At 36.8% G+C, this 23,126-nt stretch overlaps 1 protein-coding gene across 6 annotated transcripts in view; it reads left to right on the forward strand.

Moving 5' to 3' along the window:
• MGAM2 (maltase-glucoamylase 2 (putative)) overlaps positions 1 to 23,126 on the forward strand; it is a 139,410-nt gene that overhangs the window by 1,517 nt on the left and 114,767 nt on the right. For 5 of the 6 annotated variants that reach the window (XM_077997580.1, XM_077997581.1, XM_077997579.1 and 2 more), the window contains exons 2-8: positions 3,637 to 3,742; positions 7,134 to 7,213; positions 17,396 to 17,519; positions 17,961 to 18,070; positions 18,373 to 18,527; positions 19,863 to 20,034; positions 22,463 to 22,562. In XM_077997580.1, coding sequence (XP_077853706.1) covers positions 3,637 to 3,742; positions 7,134 to 7,213; positions 17,396 to 17,519; positions 17,961 to 18,070; positions 18,373 to 18,527; positions 19,863 to 20,034; positions 22,463 to 22,562 — 847 coding nt within the window. Of the gene's footprint in view, positions 1 to 3,636; positions 3,743 to 7,133; positions 7,214 to 17,395; positions 17,520 to 17,960; positions 18,071 to 18,372; positions 18,528 to 19,339; positions 19,737 to 19,862; positions 20,035 to 22,462; positions 22,563 to 23,126 lie in introns of those variants that run through there. The other variant, XM_077997578.1, reaches the window with a different exon arrangement.

The following is a 23,126-nucleotide window of genomic DNA, read 5'->3' on the forward strand; positions in this document are numbered from 1 at the left end:
ATATTTAATAGCTTGTTGCTGCGTAAGTGCTGGTTTAGTATGGTGGGAATATGGGGAGAGGAAAGGCTGAGCAGTTGGGGTTAGGAGGTGCCATGAAGACCTTTGATCACAAAGCTAAAGGGTTTTTGGTTTATTCAAAGATCCACTAAAAGCTTGAATATAGGAGATCCAAATGACCCTGTTTGTGCTGGTCACTTGGGTAATAACCCAAAGATACCGGAAAAGTAGTCTGACTGAACTGGTAAATGGCTGTGAGAACTAACAGAATGAGAGGAATTAAAAAAAGATTCCTAGGTGTTTTTTTTTTTTTTTAATGTGATTCTATTCCTCAAGTTATTAATTATTTGAGGAACAAATAATTTGGCCAAATTGGTAGGAACTGGGACTGAAGTGTGGGGAGAGATGATTTCAGGTTTAAACATGTTAAATTTGGTTGAATCTGTGGGACGTCCAACAGGCAGTTTAATATATGAATCTAAATCCCTGGGCTAGAAATACAGATTGGATTGCCATCACATGTCACATAAAGTCACATGAGGGGTGGAGATTGTTCAAGGAGTGTGCATAGTTTTAAAAAGAAACCTATATCAGAATTTGGGGGACATCGACATTTAATGAAATAGGGCCGAGTGTGGTGGCTCATGCCTGTAATCCCAGTACTTTGGGAGGCCGAGGCAGGCAGATCACCTGAGGTTAGGAGTTCAAGACCATCCTGGCCAACATGATGAAACCCCGTCTCTACAAAAATAGAAAAATCAGCCGGGCATGATGGCAGGTCCCAGCTACTTGGGGGCCTGAAGCCGGAAAATCGCTTGAACCTGGGAGACAGAGGTTGTAGTGAACTGAGATCGTGCCATCAAGCGAGATCAGGCCGAGAACCAGCCTGGGCAACAGAGCGAGACTACGTCTCAAAAAAAAAAAAAAAAAAAAAAGAAGAAGAAAAGAAATAGGAGACTACAAAGAATATTGAAGATAAGCCAGAAATATAGGTGGAAAGCCAAGATTCCTATCAAGGAATCCATAGGTGGAAAGGTTCATGGAGGAGGAAGTGGTTAAGTGGTCAAGACAGTGTCCATTGTATTCAGCTACGATGTCACTGGTAACCTTGGTGGGAGCATTTCCAGTGGAATGCAGAAAACAGCCAAGACAATATGAAGAAGGGAATATAGAAAGTGTGGAATTATCATTCTGGAGGATTAGCTATGAAAGGAAAAAGAAAGTTATTATGTTACCTGGAGAAGCACACAGAGTCATTAACAGAGTTTGAGGTGATGTGGGGTATATTTATGAAGAAAAAATACTCAGAGAGTGAAATTGATTCTGCAAGAAAAGAAGAGATAATTGGCGGAATAAGATTTTTGAGAAATTCAACAGCTGTGAGATCTAGACAATAAATGCAAGGATTATACTTACACAAGAAGAGGAAAAACTGTTTCACTGAGAATAGAGGGGGAAAAGTAAGAATTTACATAGATGTGAATAACCTTTTGTGGAAAAGCTTGGGTTGAGAAGCAGAGAGATGGAGTAGTTTCTGCAAAATAGTTACTTTCTATTTTATATCAGCGATGATATTGTATGAGAATAAGAGTGTAGGTAATAGCGGTCAGGCCTGAAAAGAAGGATAAAAGGATCAATTTTTTAAATTACTGCTACGAGGCCAGGCACAGTGGCTCACGCCTGTAATCCCAGCACTTTGGGATGCCGAGGTGGGTGGATCATTTGAGGTCAGGAATTTGAGATCAGACTCGCTAACATGGTGAAACCCCATCTCGACTAAAAATACAAAAAATTAGCCAGACGTAGTGGCACGCACCTGTAGTCCCAGCTACTCAGGAAGCTGAGACAGGAGAATCCCTTGAACCTGGGAGGTGGAGGTCACAGTGAGTTGAAATCATGCCCCTGCACTCCCAGGGTGAGACTCCATCTCCAAAAAAATAAAATAAAATAAAATAAAATAAAAATTACTGCTGTGAAAAGTGAGAGGCACTGTCAAGACCATCAGTTGGCTTGCAGGCCCAGTTTATTTAGGAGATTATGAGCCTCAGTGGCATCTCCCTTGAGCTAGGTGTGTCAGCACAGAGGCAGATGTTTGGACGGATAGTTTCATCCTGCAGATTCTGTTAGCAGATAGGGAACAAGGAAGATGAGAGCAATGAGAAGTGAAATAATTAACACTGAGGCCTAGGTCTTTTCAGGCTAACAGCTAGGAAGAGCTAGGAGATTAAAAGGAAATAGAAAGGTAACAGTAGCCTTGATGTGATAAAATACTTTGTTAAAATAAAGTAAGACAGGCCGGGTGTAGTGGGTCACGTCTGTAATCCCAGCACTTTGGGAGGCAGAGGTGGGCAGATCACCTGAGGTCAGGAGTTCAAGACCAGCCTGACCAACATGGAGAAACCTTGTCTCTACTAAAAATACAAAATTAGCAGGACATTAGCTGGGATTACAGGACACATACCTGTAATCCCAGCTACTCGGGAGGCTGAGGCAGGAGAATCGCTTGAACCCAGGAGGCAGAGGTTGCGGTGAGTTGAGATTGTGCCAGCCTGAGCAACGAGAGCAAAACTCTGTCTCAAAATAAATAAATAAATAAATAAATAAATAAATAAATAAATAAATAAAATAAAGTAAGACAATGGGATAGTAAAAGGACATTGCTCATTTACATATGAATTTACAATTTCAAAAGTGGAACAGTTCTGAGGATGATAAATTCCAGGGGCTAGCTAACTTTTGGGGATGATGGAGATGGAATGGCAATGAAGGCATGGCAGCTGAGGGCTGTCATGGATCTGCGAGACATGTAATAATGTTAGATTTACTGTAATCAGAGCAGAAAAACGAGAACACATCCAGTGTCTGATCTCATTTTTGTGGATGAAGAAATACAGGTCCAAATAGGTAAATAGCCCATCTGTTAGTAAGAAAATCAGGACAAGAATTCAAGCCCTTTGATTCCCAGTTCAGTACATCCTCCAATATAGAAAATATTTTAAATTTTGGGTCAGTAAATGATCTTCAGGGTTACTAGGATCCACCAAATTTCTGTGAGTTGTGTGGTGTGAACATACCAGCAAGCCTCATCCTGGGCATCAGGATGTTTTTGCTACCAGATCCTTAAGAATGTCAGTGATGTTTAAACAGCCTAAACAGTGACTTCAGCATCATCCCCAGGACAGTTGAAAGAGGAAGACTTAGATTCAAGCTTTGCTATTTTCTCTCTCCCTGAGCATACCTTCCTGTCTACTACATTAGGTGGATGTGAAGATCAAAGTGACATCTAAAGGATTTTGTGAGCTACTTCAGCCCCTCATCTATCTTCTGTGTGTTATTCCACAACATTTTCCCTTCAGTTCTTCATGCCTGATATACTTTTCCTTGGACAATCCTCAATTCCTCTGCATGCAAAAAAGTCAAGGGCTTTACAGGTGTTGGATGTAAAGCTAGAGTTAATTAGGGACACTGATAAATGGAAACAAATAATCTTTAGATTATGTAAAGAGGATGCTGATAATCAAGGTCATCTTGCAAACAACCACATCTTGCAAACAATTTCACAATCACAATGATTATGTATCCTCTTAGATTGGTGGGGCTTTGTGATTTGTTTTAACCCAATTATCTGTGTCTATCTAGATGGCAAGGAAGCTCAGTGTATTGGAAGTCCTTCTGATCATCTTCTGCCTAATTGTGGTGGTCATAGATACCCTCTTGCTGCTTCTTGTGTTGGAGGAACCTTCAGGTAAAGGAGATGCTTGTGGGTTGGAAGGCTGGGTAAAGGAAGTCCCCTCTAAATGCCAAAGAGATTATTTTATTCTTTTACTTTTCAATATGCCACTACATTGCGGTATTCAAAATTCACATCCCCAATTAGTTTAAGTTAAACTCCAAAAGATAAGTGTTCTTTTTCTGCACTGAAACCCTGAATGATAGTGATATTTAGGGTCTCCCAAGCCCCATTTGGTGCAATTTTAACAAGATGCAAAATTAGGCTCACTAGATGCCTGCCCTTCAACCCAGAGTCATGAAGTCATACTGCCTTCAATGAGAAAGGACAGTTAAGGTAACAGTGCCTCCAGCCCCATTATATTATGGAAAAGGAAACGAAGGTTACAGGGAGATTACATTAAGTTGGCTTGGTTATACCAACATACATAGCTATAGTTTCTTCATAGGTGCCTTTGAAACTGTTCTATCTGTCTATCTGTCTCTCTCGCTCTCTCTCTCAGACACCCGGAAGCATCAAACAGAATGCCTTCTCTTTCAAGCACATATTGTACTCTAAATAATAAAATGTATGTAATTCAAAAATGTATTTTCAGTAAAGCTGAATTTGGGCTTTGTCCTGCGTGACAAACTCACTTTATAGATGTGAATTGAGCCTACAGTGAAAAGAAGCTGTCCTGATAGTAGAACCCTACCTGCTCCATCTCTTTTCATCTCTCTCCACAGTAAACATTAAGACACTTTCTAGGGACTATTTATAACTTTGAAAGATGATCTGAAAACCATTGATATAAGCCATTTTGAGCTTATTCCTACTTCTCTCCTCTAAAACATTTTTTAGATTGCAAGTCTCATAAGATTGCTATCCAGTGTATATGAATAATTGGTTTCTTTTATTTGATATAAAACTAGATCTTCACACTTGCATTCACCCTAAACCACATTCTGATTTATGCAGAGTAGTTATGCTTTTAACTGTCTTACATACTGAACTTTTCTCTGGGTTTTTTTTTTTTTTTTCTTTTTTGAAGATGTATTTCCATGGGTTGAAAGGGGGGCTTTAAAATCAATTTGTTTTTATTGTGGTAAGAACAGTGAACATAACATCTACCCTCTTACTGGATTTTTAAGTGTATAAGACAGTATTGTTATCTATTGAAACGATGTTGTACATCAGATTTCTGGAACTTATTCATCTTGCATAACTGAAATGTTATACATGGGGATTAGCAACTCTGCAATCCCTGTTTCCCCTAACTCCTGACAACCACCATTCTCTTCTTTGCCTCTATGAGTTTGACTATTTTAGATAGTTTATTTAAGTGGAATCCCAGAGTATTTGTCCTTTTGTGACTGGCTTAATTCACTTTGCATAATGTCCTCAAGGTTCATCCATGTTGTTGCATATTGCCGGAATCCAGTTTTAAGACAAATTTTTACTGAAATATATACATATATACACATACAAATGTAGTGCCATAAAGATAGTGATAGTGAATATATTTGGGGGCTTTGTTTTGAATCAAAACAAAAGCATTAACGGACACCTGCTAATGCCCACAGTAACTGTTTCCTCCAAATTCTGATGAAATTCTAGATTTCAGATGGTTCATGGAGTCCATGAGCCAGTCCTACTTCTGCTGTTGTTATGGGGAGAAGATTCCACAAAGTTGATAAAGGCTAAAGTAAGAATAGCTAATGTTGAGTGAAGGTGTTTGTTTCCAATGAGGCCAATAGTATCTTCCTGATATGTAGCCTGAGTCATCTGGTGTCTTTAAGCAGCTGTGCCTATATATAAGAGACTAAAGAAAAAACAGTAAGAAAAAAGACTTTCCCAGCTATTTAATCAGGTCTTCCCTGGTAACAACAACAACAAAAATAATGTTGGATCCCTACCTGACAGCATATATAAACATTAACTCAAAATTTATCAAAAACCTAAATATAAGGGCCAAAACTATAAAACTCTAAGAAAGCATAAATAAAAATGTCTGTGACCTTGGATTAGACAACAGCTTCTTAGACGATACCCAAAGCACAGCAACCAAAGAAAAAAATAGGCAAATTGGACTTCATCAAAATTGAAAAAAACTTTGTGCTTTGAAGCACACTTTGAAGAAAACTATCAAGAATGTGAACAACAATCCACAGATTCAGGGGACATATCTGCAGATAACATATCTGATGTTAGGCCCTTATCAGATACATCATTTGCAAATATATTTCTTTATACATTCTAACATAATACATTGGAATATAAGATAATATATTCTCTTAGGATGTATAAAGAAATACTACAAATCCAAATTTTTTTTAAAAAAGGTTTCTAAATGAGTAAAACATTTAAATAGACATTTATCCCAAGGAAATCTATAAATGGCCACTAAACCCATGGAAGTATATTCAACATCATCAGTTATTTGGGAAGCGCAAGTCAAAACAATAACATATCGCTTTCACACCCACTAGGATGACTGTAATTAAAAACAGATAAAAACAAGTGTTGCTGAGGTTACAGAGAAACTGGAATTGTTCTACATGGCTAATGGGAATGCAAAACGGTGTGGTTACTTTGGAAAACTTTGTCAGTTCCTCGGAAAGCTAAAGATCGAGTTAATCATATGACCTAACAATTCAACTTCTAGATATATAACCAAGAGACCTGAAAACATAGTTCATAGAAAAACTTTTGAATGCTCACGGCAGAATTATGTATAATGCTCAAAAAGTAGAAACAACCCAAATGTACATGAACCGATGGATAGATAAACAAAATGTGGTATATCCACACACACAAAATGTGATTCAGCCATTAAAAGCAATGAAGCACTGATACATACTACAACATGGATTAACCTGCAAAACCGTAGACCAGGTGAAAGGAGCCAGACACAAAAGGCCACAAATTTTAAAGAAAAAATTTTAAAGACTAAAGAAAAAGTCTTTTTATAGGAAATGTTCAGAATAGGGAAATCCATAGTGATAGAAAATAGATGAGTGTTTACCAGGGACTGGGAGGAACTGGGAGAACATGGGAATGTCATTTCTTTTTGGGGTGATGAAATTGTTCTGGAATTCGATAGTGGTCATAGGTTGTACAACTTCTTAACTAAAAACCATTGACATATACTTTAAGAGGATGAATTTTATGGTATACAAATTGTATCTGTATAAAAAGCAAACAAAGTAGAAATAAACGTGTTTAACCTTGGAGAAGTGTTAAACATCATATGCAAATATAGATACCAGCTTGGAGAAGTGTTAAACATTGTATGCAAATGTAGATACCAGCTACTGGTGATCTGTTGTGTGCAGAATTGACTGAAAGTCTGTAACTTTGCTGGCTTCCTTCCTGGAGCTGTGATTACACTACACATTTTCAACTTTATCCTTTAATTCCTATGCAGATACTTCATTTACTCCAGAGTGCCCAGATATTCCCCACTCGGAAAGGATAGACTGCATACCTGACCAGGAGGTGACCGAGGTCAGAGAAATAAGATCGCTTTTGGTGGCCTACGGGGTGTTATTGAAAAGAGATGAATATGTGAAGTGGGGAAAGGGCGGGGGTGGCATGGCTTCTGGGCCTCTGATTTGTTTGGAGTTCTTTCTTTCTTACCTTATTAAAATAACAATATTAAGATCCTGAGGGAAGCAGTGTTGAGAAAAAGGAAGAGTAGGAAAAGCTAACAAGAATGTTAACCTGTGGATTATAAAGTCCAAAGTGGAGGGAGATTACAGGTGCTACTAAAGGTACTTTACGTGTGATTCCAAGGATTGTGGTAGAAAGGTTAAAAGTTTGTGGGCTAGACTATGTATTCTTTGAGAATAGAGGCCATTAAGCACATGCAAATAGAGAAATCCATAGTGATAGAAAATAGATTAGCATTTACCTGAGTCACTGGTTGAGTCACTTACAGAACTCAGGCAACTTGCTACAACAAGCGCCCTCTGGAATTATGTTACTGGCAATAGAGGCCCCAGTGAATATGTACTAAAGAACACAGGTTTTCTCCCTGAGTAGCTTCCATAAAATATCAGCTACTTGAACGCTGATTAGTTGTGGCTTGGGACTTTTTCATAAAGGTTGTATGTATTTATATATTTAAATTTTATTTATTTGCCCCATATTCTAAATTAAATATCTTCTTGAGATATTAATTAGGACAGTATTGAATTTCAGTTAAATTTTAAACAATATTGACATTTTGATAGATTTGAATCTTCTTGTTATAAAAACTTAGAAAGTATCTCCATTTCAGTTCTTTTCATACATACATATAATTCTTTCTTTTCTTTTTTTTGAGACAGAGTCTCACTTTGTCACCAGGCTGGAGTGCAGTGGCACGGATCTTGGCTCACTGCAACCTCTGCCTCCCAGGTTCAAGCAATTCTTGTGCCTCAGCCTCCTGAGTAGCTGGGATTACAGGTGCCTACCACCACGCCCAGCTAATTTTTGTATTTTTAGTAGAAACGGGGTTTCACCGTGTTGGCCAGGCTGGCCTCGAACTCCTGACCACAGGTGATCCACCGCCTCGGCCACCCAAAATGCTGGGCTTACAGGTGTGAGCCACCGCGCCCAACCCATGTGTACATATATTTCTTAACTGAGTTTTATGTTTCTCTTATATGTTTTGTTGCATATGAATTATGATGTTTTTCCTAGGTATTTCACATCCTTGGTTTCTATTGTAAATATAATCCATTATATTTTGTAAGTTGTGCTTCTTTTATTATAATGCTTCTTTTCTTGCTATTACTTTATATTTATTATTTTTACTTTATATTATGTTTATACAGTATATTTATTTCTATTTATTATATAATTGATCAAGTTAAATCTCCTATTGTTTATAAAAAATGTTTTTGTAGTCCCTTCTCTGGATATTAAGTATAGAATTACATTATACTAAAATAAGGATAATTTTTCTTTGTATTAATATTATCTTATACATTCATATGTCTAATTGTATTGTCTATTTCTTGCAGAATAATATAATTAAAGTGATGATGGTTGGCAACCCTTATTTTGTGCTTGACTTTAATGGAAATTCGTGGTCAAAGTATCAAGCACAAAGTTAGCTACTGGCTTAAGAGAATTGTTTTATTGATATATATTAGCAACCACCTTTATATTCTTACTTTAACTTTTTTTAAAAAGAAATGGAAAATGGATTTTTTCCAACAATTTTGTATTGAACTTTTCAAACATATGGAAAGACTGAAATAAGTTACAATAATACCCATAAATACCACTTAAATAATACCCATAATACCACTTAAATTTCACCATTAGTATTTTACTTTGCTTTCTCATGTTTATCACTTATCCCACACTTCATTCATCTGTTAAACTATCTGATTTCTATGCATTTGAAAGTAAGTTCTAGAAACCAGTTCACTTTTTCATAAATTTCTCACCATGTATATTATTAGCTACAGTCCAAAGTTTGATTATAATTATTTATCTTCAGATATTACACTTATATACAACGCACATACAAAGAGTTGTTATTAATACATTTTGCACAATTCTTTGGTGCACATTTGTTGAATTATGGCAAATGTCTATACATGTGTAAGCTAAACCATTCTATACCCAAAGGTACAGAATATTACCATCACTACAGAAAGTTATCTTACGACATTTCCCAATAGTTATTCCGACTTGTACCCCTTAACAGGTAATCACTGATGATTTATCTCCACCTTAGTTTAGTTTTGCTTGTTGCAGAACTTCATATGAATGGAATCATACAGTGTAGTGTAAAGCCTCTTTCATTCAGCACATTTTTGAGATTCATCTTTATTGTTGCAAATATTAGATAATTCCTTGTATCATTGAGTGATATTCCATTATATGAGTATGCCATAGTTTAACCATTCTTCTCTTGGCATATAGTAGGATGGTGTCCACTTCATCCATATTTTCAAATTTGTAAACTTCAAGTTCTATTAAATATGTCTTTTTTTTTTTTTTGGACGGAATCTCACTCAGTCGCCAGACTGGAGTGCACTGGTGCGATCTTGGCTCACTGCAACCTCTACCTCCCCGGTTCAAGCGATTCTCCTGCCTCAGCCTTCTGAGTAGCTGGGACTACAGGCATGCACCACCATGCCCAACTGATTTTTGTATTTTTAGTAGAGATGGGGTTTCACCTTATTGGCCAGAATGGTCTCTTGACCTTGTGATCCACCCCCTTTGGCCTCCCAAAGTGCTAGAATTACAGGGGTGAGCCACTGTGCCCAACCTCAAAATTAAAATTAATTTTATGAGATTTAGCCTATTAGGGGGGTGTGTGTGTGTGTATATATATATATATATATATATATTTTTTTTTTTTTTTCTGTATCCATCCTATTCTTTATAGTCGTTTGTGAGTTTTCATCTAGAGTTTTTTTTGAGTCGTGCTGCTATGAACAGCACGACTCAAAAAAATTTACATCAAATTTTTGGGTGTCTTTGGGTGAACAGTTGGAAGAATTTTTATTGGCTCTATACCTAAGGATGGAACCTCCAGTCTATAGGATATGTACATGTTAAACTTTAACTGACACTGCAACATCATTTTTCAAAGTATTTGTATCAATTTGCATTTCTTTTAGTAGTATATAGGAGTTCATTTGCTCTACATCCTAATCAACGCTTGGTGTTTTCTCCTTTTTCAATTTAACCATTCTATGGTTTTAATTTTCATGTTTCTCTTGACTAATAAGGTTAAATATCTTTCGAAATGCTTATTGGCTAGTTGGTAATCATATTTATGAAATGTATTTTTAATTTTTTGCCTTTTTTTCCTACTAAACTGTTCATCTTTTTTCTTGCTTTGTAGTAGTTATTTATGTATTCTGGATACAAATCCTTTGTTAGACATATATCTTAGTCTATTATTTGTCTTTTAACTCTCTTAATGGCGACTGTTGATGACAAATAGTTCATAATTTTAAAATAGTTCACTTTATCACTTTTTCAGTGGTTGATTCATTTCATATTCTATTTAGTAATTCTTGCCTACTCCCAGGTCAGAAAAATATATTACTATCTTTCCCTTAAAAGCATTATTGTTTTATCTTTCAAATTTAGATCTTTTATGAATATAGTACTGATTTTTGTATATGGTATCAGTAAAGAGTTCAGACACTTTTGTTTTTGTGTGAGATGGAGTCTTGCTGTCTACAGGCTGGAGTGCAGTGGCGCGATCTCGGCTCACTGCAACCTCCACTCCCAGGTTCAAGCGATTCTCCCACCTCAGCTTCCTGAGTAGCTGGGATTACAAGCACCCGTCATCATGTCCAGCTAATTTTTTGTATTTTTAGTAGAGATGGGGGTTTCACCATTTTGGTAAGGCTGGTCTTGAACTCCTGACCTTGTGATTCGCTCACCTCAGCCTCCCAAAGTGCTGCGAGCCACTGCACCTGGCCCAGAAACATTTTTTTTCTTGAATTTTTAATCGATCCGTCACCACTTATTGAACTGACGATCTTTTTCCCTCTGCATTTTAGTGGCAACTTTACTGTAAATTATGTCTTTATAGGTATGGATCTGCTTCTGGAATGCATTTCGTTGAGTTATTAGTTTGTTCTTTTGCCAATACTGTACTGCCTTAATTACTATTGCTTTATGATAGGTCTTAATGTATGGTTATAGAAGTCCTCCAAATCATTCTTACTTTTCCTCAAGATTGCCTAGCTTATTCTTTGCCCTTTAGGTTTCTGAATACATTTTAATTTTAGTGTCTCTCATACCAGCCTGCCAGTTTTCTCACAAAACTTACTAGAAATTTTATTGTGATTGCATAAAATTTACAGGTTAAATTTGGGAAAATTACTATCTTTACAAGGGTGAATATTTCAATTCCTAAACATGGTATTTATCTTTCTATGCACTGAGATTTTAGTTTCAAAATTTTTGATAGAGAGCTTTTGCACATGTTTTTGCTACTTTTTTTCTATTTGATTCTATTCAAGTCTTATTCTTAAATTTTAATTTTCTGTTTCTCTGTTGTTGATATATAGATTTAAAACTGATTTTTGAATACTGATCTTGTAACCAGAAATCTTAAATTTACCTATTAATTGTCCTAGTTTGTAGACGTTTGCTTTTTCTGATATGATAATGTTACCTGCAAATAATAACAGTTGGAAGTTTTTTCCAATGTGCATTCCATTTTCTTCCATGTCTTTTAACTCATAGGTTACAAGATTCTCTTTTCTTTCTAAATTGTCAGTATAGTTTGAGACAGTTTATCCGAAAGGCAACATGCAGCTATAGTAGGTTTTAGAAAATGGAACTTCCTGGAGACTGATTTTAACTAAACCTAATAAATAACATTGCAATAAAATACAAATTATAGAAATGGAATTTCCTGGTTTTGGAAGAAGTTGGTTACATATCATTTACAGATTTTAAGCATCTATCAGAGACTCTATTGAAGAAATCCCTGCATCAAATGGAAGTTGTACTAGACAATTTCCAAGTTAATTGTTAATTTTTAAATTATATTAATTAACAATTTCTAATGAAAAATGACATAACATCTATTTGGAAGATAACTGAAGAATACTCAAGTTTGGTGCGACAGAAAGAACGGAGACAGGGAGATTTGTTGTGAATCAACTGCTATATCCCAGGCATCAGTTCATTAGCGTCTGTGTTACTGTAACTCATGCCTGGACTATAGTGGAGACTCACAAGTCTCCCTGTCTCCATTCTAAATCCGTGTGGAAGATACGCGGGGACTGAAAGATTGAGTAGTAATTGCCTCTGGGGTTTGACCTTTGGTGTCTGGGATATTGGTAATGGTTGAAAACTGAAGTAGGGGTGTTAGGGCAGACCGCTTACCTAAATGTTTATTGCTTTTTATAGAGGTCTGTGGACTTTGAAACAATTTATGACAATGGAACTGACCTTTTAAATTACACTGACCCCAGTTTCAGAGGGAGCAGAGGTACTTCATGTCTGCCTTAGGAAAATCAACTATCCACAGGCCATCCAGACCCCCAAATTCTTTCTTCACTGATCCCTCCAGCCCTTTTTATTATCTGAAGAGAGCGACTGAGACAGGAATGTCAATTAGATCTATGGAGAATTAATAAGTACATTTACAAAGATTGTATGGTTATAATGTAATTACTTTGTTTATAATAAGTGTGAAGCACTGACTTAAGTTATATTTACATTGTGGCTTTTCAGGAAAATGACATCAGATGTTAGCATCTAAAATACTTGTCAGCACTATGCCTTTTTCGAATGAGTAGTGTTGTGATATATTCTCATTTTTGGTGTCACAATCTACATTGAACACAGTCCTTTAACAGGAAAGATTCAGACATTATAGTTATGTAGAGAATAAAATGAGAAAGCTTCCTATCTCCAAATTACCCCCCCAGAATCACCCAGAATCAAATCAGTAGCTTAGTGTATATTCTTCTCTTGATCTTTATAAGCTTTTGCATCTATATATTTGTTTTGTTTTAACAAAAATTTGATTATACTATATAGTTTTCCAACTTGCTTTTTAAATTTAAGGCATTTAAATTTACCACATTATATTTTTAAAATAGATTGCTTCCATTGAGATTACCATACAATTTTCTTTTGTCAGTGTCGTGAATTACATTAAAATATTTCTTAATTTGGAACCATTCTAACTTTTGCTTAATAAGACCTATTCATATATTGTGTATTAATTCTTTTAATATATGAATGAATTCAAATTGCTAATATTTTATTGATATTTTGCACATCTATGTTTTTTTAAGTGAAATGGGCCTATATGTTTTTGTTTACTTATTTATTTGGACTGCCCTTTTTCAGTTTGTTACCAGAACATTCTAGTTTATAATTACTGCTTTTGTTTTTATTATCTTACGCACTTTTTGTGGGTTTATTTTGTACTTTTCGGTGTCTTGGGTTGTACATTGAGTTGTTCATGATCCATGACATTTGATTTGCTTTTCTTTCCCTCATCTGTTTTCTTTCTCCTTCTGGAATGTTCTTCGTTGAGTGCTGCTGTCTGAGTCTGTCAGTCACTTCACCTACTCTTTCTTTCATATTTTCCGTTTCTTTATTTTTTTTATATTATTTTCTGAGATATTTGAAATTTGATTTTTAAAGTTTTTTCATAACACTTCTCTTTCATTGTTTTCTTTTGTAATTCAGTTCAAATATTAAGGAGCTTTAAATCTTGTTGTTCTAAATCTTAACATTACACATTCCTCATTGTTTTTTTTAAATGGAAATGATGGTTTGACTCTGTGTCCCCACCCAAATCTCACCTTGAATTTTAATAATCCCAATGTGTCAAGGGGCCAGGTGGAGATAATTGAATTGTGGGGCAGTTTCCCCCATACTGTTCTTATGGTAGTGAATAAGGCTCATGAGATCTGATGGTTTTATAAAGGGGACTTCCCCTGCACAAGCTCTCTTGCCTGCCACCATGTAAGACATCCCATTGTACTTCCTTCATCTTCCACCATGATTGTGAGGCCTCCCCAGCCATTTGGAATGGTGAGTCTATTAAATGTCTTTCCTTTATAAATTACACAGTCTTGGGAATGTCTTTATTAGCAGCATGAGAACTGACTAATACAGTAAATTGGTACCAGGTAGTGGGGTGTTGCTGTAAAGATACCTGAAAATGTGGAAGCGACTTTGGAATTGGGTAACAAGCTGAGGTTGGAACAGTTTGAAGGGCTCAGAAGAGGACAGGAAGATGTGGGAAAGTTTGGAACTTCCTTGAGACTTGTTGAATGACTTTGACCAAATGCTGCTTGTCTCAGATGGAGATGAAGAACTTGTTGGGAACTAGAATAAAGGTGATTCTTGCTATGTTTTATCAAAGAGACTGGTGGCATTTCACCTCTGCCCTAGAGATCTGTGGAACTTTAAACTTGAGAGAGATGATTTAGGGTATCTGGCAGAAGAAATTTCTAAGCAGCAAAGTGTTTAAGAGGTAACTTGGGTGCTATTAAAGGCATTCAGCTTATGTATTCACAAAGATATGGTTTGGAATTGGAACTTATGTTTAAAAGGAAAGCAGAGCATAACAGTTCAGAAAATGTGCAGCCTGATGATGCAATAGAAAAGAAAAGCCTATTTTCTGAGGAGAAATTCAAGCCAGCTACAGAAATTTGCATAAGTAACAAGGAGCCAAATATTAATTGCCAAGACAATGGGGAAATGTCTCCAGGGCATGTCAGAGGTCTTCACAGCAGCTCCTCCCATCACAGGCAAGGAGGCCCAGGAGGGAAAAATGGTTTCATGGGCTGGGCCCAGGATCCCCCTGCTGTGTGCAGCCTAGGGACTTGGTGTTCTGTGTCCCAGCAGCTCCAGCCATGGCTAAAAGGGGCCAAGGTACAGCTCAGGCCGTGGCTTCAGAGTGTGTAAGCCCCAAGTCTTGGCTGCTTCTACATGGTATTGAGCCCATGGGTGCACAGAAGTCAAGAATCGAGGTATAGGAACCTCTACGTAGATTTCAGAGGATGTGTGGAAATGCCTGGATGTCCAGGCACAAGTTTTCTGCATGGGTAGAATCCTTATGGAGATCCTCTGCTAGGGCAGTGTGGAAGGGAAATGTGGGGTCAGAGTCCCCACACAGCGTCTCCACTGGGGCTCAGCCTAGTGAAGTTGTGAGAAGAGAGCCACTGTCCTCCAACTCCTGGAATGGTAGGTCCACTGACAGCTTGCAGTGTGTGCCTGGAAAAGCCACAGACACTCAATGCCAGCTCATGAAAGCAGCCAGGAAGGTGGCTGTACCTGCAGAGCCATGGACACAGAGCTGCTCAAGGCTGTGGGAGCCCACCTCTCACATCAGCATGATCTGGATGTGAGAAATGGAGTCAAAGGAGATTATTTCAGAGCTTTAGGCTTTGACTGCCGCGTTGGATTTCAGACTTGCTTGGGGCCTGTAACCCCTTCATTTTGATCAATTTCTCCATTTGGAATGGGTATATTTACCCAATGCCTGTACCCCATTGTATCTAGGAAGAAACTGATTGCTTTTGATTGTACAGGCTCATAGGCTAAAGAGACTTGCTTTGTCTCAGATAAGAATTTGTACTTGTATTTTTAGATTAACACTGGAATGAGTTAAAACTTTAAGGGACTATTGGAAGGGCATGATTATGTTTTGAAATGTGAGGACATGAGATCTGAGAGGGGCCAGGTGCAGAATGACATCATTTGACTCTGTGTCCCCACCTAAATCTCACCTTGAATTGTAATGGAACTTCAATTGTAGTTGTAATTATAATTGAAATTCAATTGTAGGCCAGGCACGATGACTCACGTCGGTAATCCCAGCACTTTGGGAGGCTGAGGTGGGTGGATCACCTGAAGTCAGGAGTTCAAGACTAGCCTGGCCAACATGGTGAAACCCTGTCTCTACTAAAAATACAAAACTTAGCCAGGTGTGGTGGTAGAAGCCTGTAATCCCAGCTACTTGTGAGACTGAGGCAGTAGAATCACTTGAACTCAGGAGGTGAAGATTGCAGTGAGCCGAGACTGCACCATTGCACTCCAGACTGGGCAACAAGAATGAAACTCTGTCTCAAAAAAAAAAAAAAAAAAAGAAAGAAAGAAATTCAATTGTAATTGAATTTCTGAATTGCCACACTGCATTTTATTTTGCTGTGTTATAAACAGATTTATAATTTTTTTCTTAAAATCACTTCTGTCATTTCATGTAAGTTTAGTTAGGTGAGGAAGGTGAATGCCTATGTTTATTCTAACACATTGGTCTCAGTTGCCATTTGTTTTATTTATCATAACAAAATAATTTTATGTAAATTAATGTGAAAATTATAAGACCTTTACAAAATAAATCTTGCTAAATAACACCAAAAAATATTTATAATCAAGCCACTCTGAGAAAGAACCACATGTAATTTGTTTTTGCCTTGGACATAGTAGAGACATTGTGAATTTCTATGTTGCCCTCTGTCCTAGTTTTATTTTAATCATCTCTAATTTTCTTAGCTTCCCTTTGCTTACTTTTTGGAAATGCATTTCTTTTTTTGCTGTGTTGTTAGCCACTTGCATGACTCTTTCTCATGGGAAAGTCCAAACTTCTTGGTCTGGCTTCCAACCCACTCCTAATAAAAATACTATGTGATTTCCAGCTTCATTCTCATACTCAATGTTTTCAGCACAAGAAATGTGTGGTTTTTCAGAGTCTGTCATGCATTGCTGCCTTCTCAGCTGGGAATACTGTTGCTCTATCTAACCTCCCCTAGTGCTTCATGACGGGACTTACCTTTCACTTACCTTTCACTTACCTGGAAGCTCTCCCTACCCCACTCCAAGCCTACTAGGCTGGGTACAGTGACCGTGTGTTCCCTCAGCTCCTGGACACACTTGGTGGAGACCTCATATCATCATGCTGTATGTAATTGCTTTTCTAATTGTATGGATTTGCCACTAGACAGTAAGTTTGCTGAGGGCACAGGCTCTGTCTTGTTTATCTGTATTATCAGTTCCATGTCTGGTATATAATAAATATATATTGGACAGTTGGATAGATGCATGAATAAATAAAGAACAAATAAATTAGTGAATGTAATTATAACCTATCTTAAATTCTCCTTGGAATAAAATGGATTATAAATAAATAGGTAATACTTTCCTTCCCTCAGTTTATATACTGCTAACTCTGTGTCATTGTTACAGGATATCTGCAGATGGCAATATAAGTGCTGCTGGTCACCTGTGGAGGATGCCAATGTCCCTAGGTGCTTCTTCCCCTGTAACTGGGGCTATGAAGCCAGCAATGGCCATACAAATACAAGCACAGGTGAGCACTGCCCTGATGTTGTGCCTGGGAACAACTCCTTATGGCCCAGATACATCAACTGCAAAGTAAAATAAAAGGTAAAAGTTAGGCGGGCACGGTGGCTCACGCCTGTAATCCAAGCACTTTGAGAGGCCGACGCAGGTGGATCATGAGGTCAGGAGTTCAAGACCAGCCCATCAATGTGATGAAACCCCATCTCTACTAAAAATACAAAAATTAGCTGAGCATGGTGGCAGGTGACTGTCATTCCAGCTACTCGGGAGGCAGAGGCAGGAGAATCGTTTGAACCTGGGAGGTGGACGTTGCAGTGAGCCAAGATCACACCTTACACTCCAGCCTGGGCTACAGGGCAAGACTCCATCTCAAAATAAAAACAAAGAAACAAAAACCCCTAAAAGTTAGTCTCCTTCTCTTTCTCTCCCCCTATCTTGCCACCCATAGGATTTACTGCCCAGTTGAAAAGGTTGCCGTCCCCATCTCTGTTTGGAAATGATGTCGCCACCACCCTTTTCACAGCTGAATATCAGACATCCAATCGGTTTCATTTTAAGGTTGGTTTGGGAGTGACTGCTAAATACATTTTGAAGAAAGCAGTGTGTCCACATTGGGCTTGAAGTGTGGAAGCAGAAGGTACTTCTCTTCCTCTCTGCAGGAATCTCTGGATGGGATGGGCAGGCTAATTTTTATTTGATGGGGCACACGTAATTGGGTGACTTCACAAATCAGGAGCCACAATGTCAAGAATTAGAAGCTATTCTCATGGGGTGCTATTTGAGATGGAACGTCTTTTATAGCTCTGTCTACAAGGAAGTGGTCTTATCTGCAGTTGTCCCTTCTGTTTTTATTTTGACAGATCACTGACTACAATAACATACGCTATGAAGTTTCCCATGAAAATATTAGGCTGGTTGATGGGACTGCTGATGCCTCCAATTTGACCTATTATGTGGAGGTTACTGATAAACCTTTCAGCATCAAAATAATGAGGACAAGCAACAGAAGAGTCTTGTGAGCTTTTCATCCCTCTTGGTGCATCTTTGAACACACAGTTCTGATATTACTCATTCTGATTTACTGTGGGTGGGCAGTTAAATATTTAAGTACAACTAGAGAAAATGTTTGAATATCAGAAAAATGTCAAAGAGTTTGCTGTAAAATAACAGTGTTAGCCTATCATGCTCGTAAAACAGAATACTAAAACGTAATACTAAAATGCTTGCTAAATTATATAATTATATATAATATATAGATATATTTTAATCATATATAAATATATATAAATTAATATAATATTTTAAATATAATATATAACATATGTATTTAATATACAAATATGTCATATTTATACATTGAATATATTTACACATATTTATGTTTATATTAAATATAAATGTTTAATATATATTTAATATACATTAATTTAGACTTAATGTAAATATTTAATGTATTAGAATGTATTTAATAAACATTAATTTATAGTAATATAAATATTTAATATATTTAGTAAACATTAATTTATATTTAATATAAATATTTAATATATGTTAATATACATCAATATATTGAATATAAATATATATTTTGCATAATATATTTTTATTTATCTAAATATTTATATAAAATTCAATAATATATATTTATATATTTAAATATGTAGTATATTTAATATATTTATCTATTTGTATAATATAATATATTTATATATACACAGAAATATACTTCCGGCTTACATATGTTATAAAATAGGGGATTTTATTGTTTTAAATTATTATTCATACTGGAACTCAAACTTCATTGTCTATTACTTTAAATTTTTTTCACTGTGAATTTTGCTATCAAGCAGTGACCAACAATTTGAGCTTAATTCACAAACTGTACTGGAGTAAATAGAAGTATTAGTGTCAGTAAAACCAGTATTCACATCCTGGTACCAGTAAGTCAACTGTGTTATATATCAGGCAAAATACCTCTTCTTAACAGTATCAGTTTCCTTGACCAAAAAAAGGGACTCAAAATATCCACTTTTGCTAGGGGTAATGAGACATTGTTTATAAAACACCCAGAGTGGTGCCTGGAATGTAGTAGATGCACATTAAATATGAAGTCAACTCTGCTCTCTTTCCCCAATTGTCCAACCTGAGCTCCTGGCATCCTGCCACTAATGCTGTCTTCCTCTCGAATCAAAGAACCAGAGGTGCCCTAGAAAGGCCTTCAAAGGTAGTGTGAAAATTGATAACACATGAAACAACAGAGGTCTAAGTGTATGTGGAAAGGAAAGATAGCTTCCTAGCAGAGGAAAGAGTGTTTTTTGGTGATGCTTGCTCTACTTACCCTACGGCCCAGGTTGGACACTAGCATCGGGCCCCTCCAGTTTGCCCAGCAGTACCTGCAACTGTCTTTCCGACTGCCCAGTGCCAATGTGTATGGGCTGGGAGAACATGTGCACCAGCAGTACCGCCACAACATGACCTGGAAGACCTGGCCCATCTTCACCCGGGATGCCACCCCCACCAAGGTGAGGTGCCTCTCCTCAGTATCGCCTACAGTAAGGGATACCCTCCTTCTTTTCCTAAAAGTAGCCTGCGGGAATACATCTATCTTACTTCGATCATTTTAGATGTGTTAGTGTTGAGGAATATTTGTTCTTGAGACCTATACATTCAGGAATATAGCAATACTAGAAATAAAAAAAATAAATTAGAAATTTTCTAGCAAATTTGAAATGTAGCATTGTTTTAAACAAATTTCACTTTTAATGGGAAGTATAATTTCATGATTATATTAGAACCTAGTATACTTCTGCCAGATTACTATGTCTTGGTTTAATAACTGAGGAAATGAGGGCTTCAGTAGGAGCCATGCTCAGTAGAACTCAGTGGACTAAAAATGTCTCTTGACAGCTTTCATATTGTTCTAGGTGTTTGCTAGTGAAAGTATGTTTCAGAGACGTCAGCGCTGGCATCACCTGGGAGGCTGTTAGAAATGCAGAATCTCAAGTCATAGCCCAGACCCACTGGATCCAAATCTGCATTTTTACAAGACCCCTCGGTGACTCACATTCATATTAAAGTGGGAGAAGGACTGCTCTAGATTAGTGCCTCTCAGCTTATCTGGCATCCTGGCATCCTGCTCCTGGCATCCAGGAGTGAAGGACTAGTTTCTTTAAAAAAATAAAAAAAATATCCAGCATGGGCAATACTTTTGTAAAATACAATTAAAATATATTACTGAAAAAATGAAATAAAAAATCCAAAGACATACCAAAAAAGCCTAAATTTTCAGTTGAACAGACATAAAATATTACCCTTTTCAATTGCTGTGAAAGAATTTCTAGACTTTGACTTTTGGTTTTTGTACTTATCTTGCGGTTGACTGATAACAAAGGATTTGAGGAGGTATTGTTCCATGGACAATGCTTTGAGTCATGTAGGTTTGTAGAGCATGTCTTGAAGCCTCCATGGTGCTGATGATATTTCTTGGATCTGTGCAAGAGCCGCAAGCTGAAGTATGGTGCAAGGGAGACAGAGAGCTGACATTTTGCAATTCATATTTGGCAGGAGATGAACAAAGCAAGTAGCACATTAACCTGTAGCCTAGCTAACAGCATCTGATACAATGGAGGGAGTGACCTTGCAGAGCAGAGCAAAGACAAAAAAGCAATGGCCAACCCATGTAATAAGTGTTTGGTCAAGGACCCTGGCAAATATTGAAAACTATGAATTGTACTACGTTTGACTTTCTATAGCTGACATTCCTAAATTGTAGTCACAAATTAGATGTAATGCCTTCCACCCTTCCTGTTTTTCTTCCTTTCTTTTTTCTTTTCTTTTTCTCCTGCTTTTTTCTTTCTTCAAAATGTATTTTAAAAATTTTGTCTGTATGCTATCCAAGTGTGATGCCATTAGTTTTCCTGGCTATAATTTTACATCTAGTCTAGGCTTACTGGTCTTCTCAATTTTGCAAATTATGTTGATTCTTTTTTTCCCCCTCTCCTGGTATTTACCATTATCAGTATTATTGCCTTATGCTGTGGCTAAGATGATGATACTGTCACACAGGGAGCTTGTAAAACATTCTCCGTATTCTGATCTCAACTTCTTTTATTCTTAAGGCACTTAGAGTTATACACACACACACACACGCACACACACACACACACACATATTATCTCTTGTATCAGTGCTCATCACAGCTTTGTCACAGATTTAAATATTTTTTCTTTCTCTTTTTATTAGTTTTAAGCTTTTTTTCCACTTAAGTATTATATGTTAACCACAGAAACATTAGAAAATACAACTAGGCATAAAAAATTCAAAATTACTCATAATACCATCACTTTCTGCTAATATTTTGGTATACATCATAGCAAATATGTTTACAAAATAACTTGATTGAGTTATAATGTATAGGCCATAAAATTCATCTGTTTTAAGTGTGCAATTCAATGACTTTGAGCACATATACTGAGTTGTGCAAGCATCGTCATAATCCAGTTCTATAACTTTGGCATCACCGCAATAGGATCCTTTCTGCCCTTTGAGACTTAAACTCCAGAGCTTGCTTCAGCCCGAGCCAAATACTAACCTACTTTCTGTCCCTATAGATTTGACTTTTCTAGATATTTCATATCAATGAAATCATACAATATATGGTTGTTTGTGTCAGTTTCTTTCCCTTAGCATAACACTTTCAAGGTTTATTTATGTTGTAGTGTGTATGATTATTTTATTATTGTTGAATGGAATTCTATTGTATAGCTATACCGTATTCTGTTTATTCATTTTCCAGTTGATAATATCATTTCAATGCCTTTTTGATACAATGTTACACTACATGAAGTGTTGACCAAGTATATGTTATAGATGGCTTTTGAATTTATTTTAGGGTGAATGAAAACTTTCTTAACACATAACACTATTACTGTTCTTCTGTTTTGCTGACAGGACATGATTAATCTGTATGGAGCTCATACATTCTTCTTGTGCCTTGAAGACGCCAGTGGCTCCTCTTTTGGAGTTTTTCTGATGAACAGTAATGCCATGGGTAGGAAGCATCTTTTTGTCTTCTGTAGGTAGGAATATGTTTTAGGATTCTGCTTTTATAAAAACTTACTTTTATGGTGAGATCACTGTTGAACAGAAAGCATTTTGAACCTACAATACTTTTGCTGAAACTGGAACCTGAAAGTAGGTTAACCTGTCTACAAATCCAGGTCATACTTGACATTATTTTCATTGAAAACCACTGCAGGGGTCTTCTTTGATACAATGTTTCCCCTTATAGTCCATAGAAAATAGGATCCACTGATAGATGCATTCCAAAAATACCTGTAGATTTCAACGTGTAAATTGTACTTTCTGCCTGTAGGCAACAAGGTTGTGTTTTGTAGGCTCTTTCTCATAGCCCAGCCACCCTTTCCCCCTCCAAATCTTCCTCCTCCAGCTTCTGGATTAATGGTACTCCAATAAGCATTTTTACTTATTTTTAAATATTTAGTTGTAGTCAAACTCATCTAATAAAATTTTTAAAAGGTTTTTTGGGTGAAGCCACTCACAAAACCCAGAAGCTTGTATTTGTATGTGGCTAGGTTAAAATAAAATTTGTTCT

Source organism: Macaca mulatta, chromosome 3 (genome assembly GCF_049350105.2).
Source record: "Macaca mulatta isolate MMU2019108-1 chromosome 3, T2T-MMU8v2.0, whole genome shotgun sequence".
NCBI lineage: Eukaryota > Metazoa > Chordata > Mammalia > Primates > Cercopithecidae > Macaca > Macaca mulatta.